This window comes from Eimeria mitis, genomic scaffold, assembly GCF_000499745.2.
Source record: "Eimeria mitis Houghton genomic scaffold, Emh_scaff987, whole genome shotgun sequence".
Lineage (NCBI taxonomy): Eukaryota > Apicomplexa > Conoidasida > Eucoccidiorida > Eimeriidae > Eimeria > Eimeria mitis.
The window spans coordinates 4,521-11,540 of NW_013577250.1; the positions used below are offsets into that span (position 1 = coordinate 4,521).

The 7,020-nt window shown below is 39.5% G+C and overlaps 2 protein-coding genes across 2 annotated transcripts; both read right to left on the bottom strand.

Moving 5' to 3' along the window:
* Positions 1 to 1,244: 1,244 nt before the first annotated feature.
* Positions 1,245 to 2,327, bottom strand: EMH_0026780 (uncharacterized protein; the record flags this gene model as incomplete). Its single annotated transcript, XM_013502666.1, has 4 exons — positions 1,245 to 1,472; positions 1,677 to 1,739; positions 1,949 to 1,992; positions 2,264 to 2,327. 4 exons carry the CDS (start codon positions 2,325 to 2,327, stop codon positions 1,245 to 1,247), a joined length of 399 nt encoding a protein of 132 aa, XP_013358120.1.
* Positions 2,328 to 5,660: 3,333 nt separating this feature from the next.
* On the bottom strand, positions 5,661 to 6,575 carry EMH_0026790 (uncharacterized protein; the record flags this gene model as incomplete). Its single annotated transcript, XM_013502667.1, has 1 exon — positions 5,661 to 6,575. One exon carries the CDS (start codon positions 6,573 to 6,575, stop codon positions 5,661 to 5,663), a length of 915 nt encoding a protein of 304 aa, XP_013358121.1.
* Positions 6,576 to 7,020: the final 445 nt, after the last annotated feature.

The window sequence follows — 7,020 nt, forward strand, 5'->3', positions numbered from 1 at the left end:
GGGGCACAAGACGCAGAGCTGCTGGCCGGGACTAGTGCATCTACTGACGTGAGTGGGATCAGGTTCCGAGAGACACATGATCCCTAAGGCCCCAAACTTCCCTTAGACTGGCGTTTCTGAAGGGGAGTTTCTCACAGTTAGAGCAAAGGCAATTCATGGCCCTCGCTGTCAGGAAGTACGAGGTAGTGCCGTAACGGAATGGATAGAGAAGTTCAGTCTAGAGAATAACCAGGAATAGGAATCAGTATTTTTGCTTACGCGAGCGTTTAAATTCGGCAGCAGGGGAGGTGTAGTGCATAGACATTACATTACCCACAGGTTGCGATAGCCTAAGAGCAAGGTAGAGAGTGAATACCCTGAGATAGTCGAGGTCTTAGGTGTTCTTGGTCAAAGTATAAGTAGAATTCAGTAATATTAGTAGGATTATGGGTATATTAGGAGTGAGAGGTCTAGGGCCAGGCCTCGCCGGCATTCCGACCGTCGCACCTAGTCCCCGATTGGCTGGCCTGCTCGTACCCAGCAAGGGAAAGCAGAAACTAAATGGGGAGTGATTTCGGTGGACCTTCCATCGGAAGTCCCGTGATTTGGGGATTTTCCCTGAGAATAACAGAAACTTGATGTTATTTAGTTATTTATCTATTTATCCTGTAGACCCAGTGACATTGAAACCACGGGACTATTCAAGGGACAGACGTAGACATGGCAAACGGTTACCGTGTGTTACACGTATATCTAAGCCGAGGAGCACAGCAAGCTGGAAGAGAGTCAAACTACTGAACGAAAGTCTTCCCCAAGAGTGACATACCATCACGACAGTAGCCTGCCGGAGCCTACGTTCATTGCTCTCCCTATTCAAAAGCTAAACTTTTCTTTTACGCTTCTTCGAAGAATACGCAGTGCTGAAGGCGCTCCGCTGCTCTGCAACGCACCGCGCGGACCGTTGAGTGCCGCTGTCCACGGGCGGCACAGCGCACATGTTAAAACACTACTTTTAAGAGGTTCAATTGTTTCAAGTATTGGCTGTTCAAAAATTCCGTGACTCAACAACTTCGCATGTGCCCAAACGTATCTAAGCACCCAAGGGTTTTGCACATGCATGCTTGCGGATGCATGCTTGAGAAGGCAAGTTGGGGAAAGAATATTCTCCCCCTTTCTTCGGAGTATCTTCCACGGGACGACTATTAATTAGTTTCCTCACACGGCAGGTGATGACGATGGAGGGGAGAAAGATGTCTCATTTTGTGTTACAATGCTGTTGCTGTTTTCAGTTGTTGCCCTGCAGCTGATTCTGCTTCTGCTGCTAGTTCTGGTTGTGCGAGTTTGAGGGCTTCTGCATAGATACCCGTGATAACGAACAGAAAACTCATAAATGCTGAGAGAAGAGGAGCCAGTATTTGCGGCGTTCTTTTGGGTGGAGGCGCAGAACCAACGTCGGTGCGGGTGGTGATAGTCGTAGGATTAATGTTTGAGGTCTGCAAATGTACACAATTAACTTGAATCTTGGCATGTGCACCAAAACAATAAAAAGGAAACAAACCGCGAAAGAAATTCTGGACTCCCCCTAAGAATCCCTTTTTCCTTTCCTTCATGACCTGCATTGAGAGAAATTTATCGTTGCAAAGTGTTCGCCTTTTACTGATATGTTTAGAGTTGTCTCAATATTTTTTCTGTCTCACGTAGTTCATTTCCTCCTCATCTGCTCTGTAGAAGGATTCCTTTGCTGCAGCTTCTTCCTCTTGCTGAATTGGTAGCGAGGGCCCAACTTAGAAAGGATCAGCGGCGAGAACGAGAAATTAACTTGCCTTTGTGAGCACTTTGATTCTTTCCACCTGCAAACAGTAGTTATAATAGAGATAAAATTTGTATAAATAACATTATTAGGCGTTAGGCCGGAGAGAATACAACAGAAACCTGAATTTAAAGGGGTTAGATGGATAAAGAAACACACCGGGTTATCCAGGGCGGCGTCTTGACCCTTCAGGAGCTTCATCGCTGCAAATAATACCGTGATAGATTAGCATAAAAAGAAGAAGACGAAAATATAATATCAATTGAAATATAGTTAGAAAGTATACTGGGAATGAAACAACTCAAAACCGGCAAGGGCGCAGTGAGGGGCCATATATATATGCTTAACGAATGTATGCACCATTGTAACCAAAACACCATGAATAGTATACAGTGTATAATATACATAATAATAGAAATTATATTAATATTTATGCTTGGAAAAAAGAAAGAAAACAAAATAGATAAAGCTTACCGTCACTGCCCATCTGCTGGGATTCAACGAGCATCTTTTCGTACAACTTGTTGAAGCTCATCATCGGCTGAAACCCATTTGAAACATTTCGCGTTTTTTCACGCATTTGTTTGTTTCTAGCGCAAATTATAAATTATTTTATTTATATATTTCAACTAACTTTTGGGGATATTATAATTAGAGGGGTTTTCCGAGGCGGAGCCCCTGAAACGAACCCTGGTACAGCACCGGGTGTTGTAGCTTCTGCCGTCGCTCCGCCGACCCCGGGGTATTCTGAATGCAAGAAGAGAGTAATTTTTGTGTTTTTTTTTGTAATTGTTTTGATTTATTTTAATTTATTTTTCTGTTTCTAAAGATAGAAAACATGAACAGGGAATGAGAAAGTGAACACTCACGAATATCTAACTTGATTCCGTGCGTTGATGCTGCCGGCATGGAAAGCTGCGCGGTGTCGATTATGGCTTGACTCCCTTCTCCGCGAGAGTGTAGATGCTGTTTTAATCTGCAAATATAGGAAGCATAATATATAAAAACATACATATTATCCATATTATATAATATATATATGAGTATATAGATACTGTTATGTTGTATTTTTATGTTGTTTTGAGTATTTCAACGCACTGGGCAATCTGCTGTTGAAGTTCGTTCAGCTGCGCGCTTTGCTGTGCGATGATGTTTTCAAGCGAATCTTCTGAGGCGATCAAGAAAATATGCACTTTTTCATAAAAAAAAAACATAAAAAAAGCTCACCTCCATTTATAGCGACACAGAGATATATTAATAGGCTAAAGATCGTAGATCTGAATACCGCCACCACCTGCATCCTGTTGTGCAGCTTCAACGGCGTGCAAAAAAAATCGCGAAACGCACAGGTATTAGTCTGAACAAGGTGAAATCCCTGAATATAAAAGAAAAGCTTAATTTTACATTATATTTACTTCTTCTGAAGAGCAAGAAAACTCGACATTAGAAAGAAGTGCACGCGATTCAACTTCTGCACAGCTGAGCTGCCGATACACCCCACCACATGAGGTCGTATGGAAACACAACCCTACCCCTGCTTTCCTGGTGAGTGCAAATGGGGTTCTTTTCTCTTTCTTTTGCCGTTTCTTTCTTCTGACCAGTTTCTTTGATGTTTCCGCCGCGTTGTATTTGAAACAAACATCCGAATTGCCCAAATAGGCATCCCGTCTAGCCGCATATAAATGCAGGCTTTCCTTGCTTTCCCGATCGCTCAGCTTGAATTTCGTGTTTCTTCAGAGAGGCGTTGGGGCTTTGTGGCCTTTGGAAGCGATTTTCAGCAGGTAACCTGCATTCTGTGCTGTATACAAGAAGAAGAAATTACGGAGGCGTTTCTGCCTTCATACAGAAAGAGGAACTATTGAAGTGTTTCTGCTTTCAAACGGATGGAAAACCAGAACATGTGTAGTATAATTTCAGCGGAATACAAAAACAAAGAACAAACTTTGCTTGATATTTTGTCGATTTCACTCAAAATCCCGTTCTGCTGTCTGGATCGCACGAATGAATCTTTTTATCTGCAAAGCCAACGGACGAAAGAAGAGATTGAGCATCCAAAGGAAACCCCAGAAATGCAAGCAGAAACAACAAGAAGAAAAAGATAAGTAAGAAGAGGTTGTGTTCTGGGACGAAAGAAGAAAGAAGCAGCGCGTGCATAGATCGTCTACTGACTTGAATAAGGTAATTTGCATTAAGTTGTATGCATGTATTGTATTTCGAGTTTCTAGAGCGTAAAAAAAAAGTTGAACAGAAAAGAACAGAAACCCCCGTCAAAAACATGCATATGAGACCTACACTTGTTGCATTCTTTTGTTTCTCGTTATTTTTTTCTCTTTTGCTGTTTCTGCCTTGTGCTGCTTTTGTAGGGGGGCGCTGCAACAGAAGAATGTATATATTTTTGTGATCTTGCTTACAGTAGTAGGAGGAGGAGGATTTATTTCTCTATAGCTCTCTATAAGTATTCATATAAAGTATTCATATATACTTGTATTGCTGTCTATAGTAGTAGAAAGATGCAAATAGTAATGTTTTCTTTATACTTGTGCTTTTATCTACAATAGAAAAAAGAAAATCATCCTAAGAACGACCTGGCTGTATATAGTACGTTTCTAAATACTTTTTCTGTTGCTTACAGTAGTAAGAGGGAGATGTTGATAGTAACGAATTAGCTATATATATATATATATATATATATATATATATATATATATATATATATATATATATATATATATGTATATATATATACGTGTGCTTTGCGTAATGATAACAGAAAGGAGATGGTATTAGTAAAGGCTGGTATATGTAGTATATTTGTATATAGTTATAATAATATATTTTTGTAGAATTCCTATTGTATTATATTTGCCTGTAGTACTAATAAAATATTTACTAAAGATGTAAATTTCCTTTGTATTTTTATTTGTATAGAGTACTAAGAATACTATAGTTTCCTCTTGTATTATATTTGTATATAGTTTCAATCATATATTTACTAAAGATATGAATTTCTCTCGTATTATATTTATCTATAGTTATAGTAATATATTTACTAAGAATATAAATTATATTTGTATATTATTTTTATATAGTTATAGTAATATATTTACTAAGGATATAAATTTCTCTTGTATTATATTTATATATAGTTGTAAGAATACATGTACTGAGTATATAAATTTGTTTTTTTATTTATAAATGAATATATTTATATTGTTTTCCTCCCACAGACAGCCAATGAAGATTTGCATTTTATATTCGCAAATCTGAAGAGGGAGGAGCGAAGAAGAAATCTTTTTTTATAGATTTCCACCGCAAGACCTTCAGTGTATTTTTGCATTAAATATAAATATATAAGTATATAATATATATATAAATATATAAATATATTTAAATTTTATATTATAATACATTATATTTATATACAGAGATGCAACAAATTCATCATCAAGCCAATGCAAACATATCAAAGACTCCACTCGCGACGTTTGGGGCCGCTAGAAAGAAGAGCGCCTGCAGCTGAGACCTCAGGGGCCTCTTCGGAAGAAAAACGAAATGTACGCGAATATAAATATAAATATAAATATAAATAATAATAATAATAATATAAATATAAATATAAATATAAATATAAATATAACCAATGATATATGCTGGTATACACCTTCATACCTGTACCATTCAAAAAGAAGAAAAAGAAACTTCCTCAGCAAACCGGCGAATTCAACTGAAGAAATAAATCCCATAGAACCGTTTCAATAGAAGAATACAAGAATATATAGAATACGCGGTATATATATATTATATATTATATATATTATATATATTATATATATATTATATATATATATATATATATACACTCGGACGAAGATTACCAGTTGCCGTTCATGTGGCTGTCAACTGTACGAGCTACAACCGCATAAACAAAAAGATTAGGAGAAGGAACGGTCCTCACGACTCTGCGTGTTTGCTCCGCCAGTCTGTTTGGTAGTCTGCTGAGGAATTCCTGTGCGAGAGATTCTTCTGTTCTTTTTATTTCTGTGTTTGTACGTTCACACAGCCGGGTGTACGCATCATACAACAGCCCCAATTCAACATAAAGTTTTAGGGCCTTATGAGGGGGGGCCCCCCGAAGCTCCCGCCGTAAGAAAGCCTCTGGGTTTCCTAGACACAGTAGCCGCAACATAACTTCAACTAATGTTTGATAGTCTCTCTGGCGGCCAGGTAGGAGCATTTGCATTCTTTTTCTGTAGAAATAGCGGACCGTTCCATCCATCTGGCCTTCAGCAATCTCTAGCAACTGATCTTCTTTATTGAATCGACGAGCAAAACTCTCAACAGAACACAAAAACCTATCCACCTCTAGATAAGAAACGGGAACTGATTGCAAGCGGCGTACGTGTGAGAGCGCCTCCCTCTCTAGCCGCGATGAAACACCACCTCCTGAGTCCCCAGTTATGGGTTCCAATACACCTTCAACAAATACTTCTGCGGGCGGAATTTGGGCTCCTAGACTCGAGCGGGAGGAGGTTGTTGAATCCTGAGCTGTACGTACACCCGAAACCCACGTACTCGCGTTCACGTCCGCGTCCGCCTGCTGCGCAGAAAGCTCCATAGTCTGGGGAAAAAAAGCATCTCCTAGAGTATTTTTTCCTGTTTTTTCATTCACAAACATGTGCATCAGCTGATTCGTCAGGTTTTCAGGCGTTCCTGGCGCCTGCCGCGTATACCCAGCTGCGGCGGTTTCCTTGCGGGGGGTGCCGGCTGCCTGCCCGATGCCAGGCATGTTTAGGGGCGACGATGCGCGAAAAGAAACAAATAAAAGTGTATAAAAAGTCTACGTTTATTCAAACAAAGATATCAAACTCATAAACAAAGAAAAAATACACCTGCAACACCAACACAACACACGAACGAGCTAGCCTAGGTGGACTCTGCCTGCTGCCTCTCTGCTCTACTTCTATATACACGACGGCGGGAGCAGCCAGGCGATGCACGGTATGCGGGGATGAAGCCTTCGTGTTATATTTGGTAATTAACACATATTTTTCCCTTTTTTATTGATTTAAATCTATTTATTTTATCTTTATTTCATATTTTTTCTCCTTTGTTTGATATTTTTACGAAGAATTTACCCTACCGAGCACCCGCACAGCCAGCTCGAGCCCGGAGCACAAGACGATGCAAACAACCAACCAACACGGTGTGTGTGTGTGTTCTTTGTAATAAAT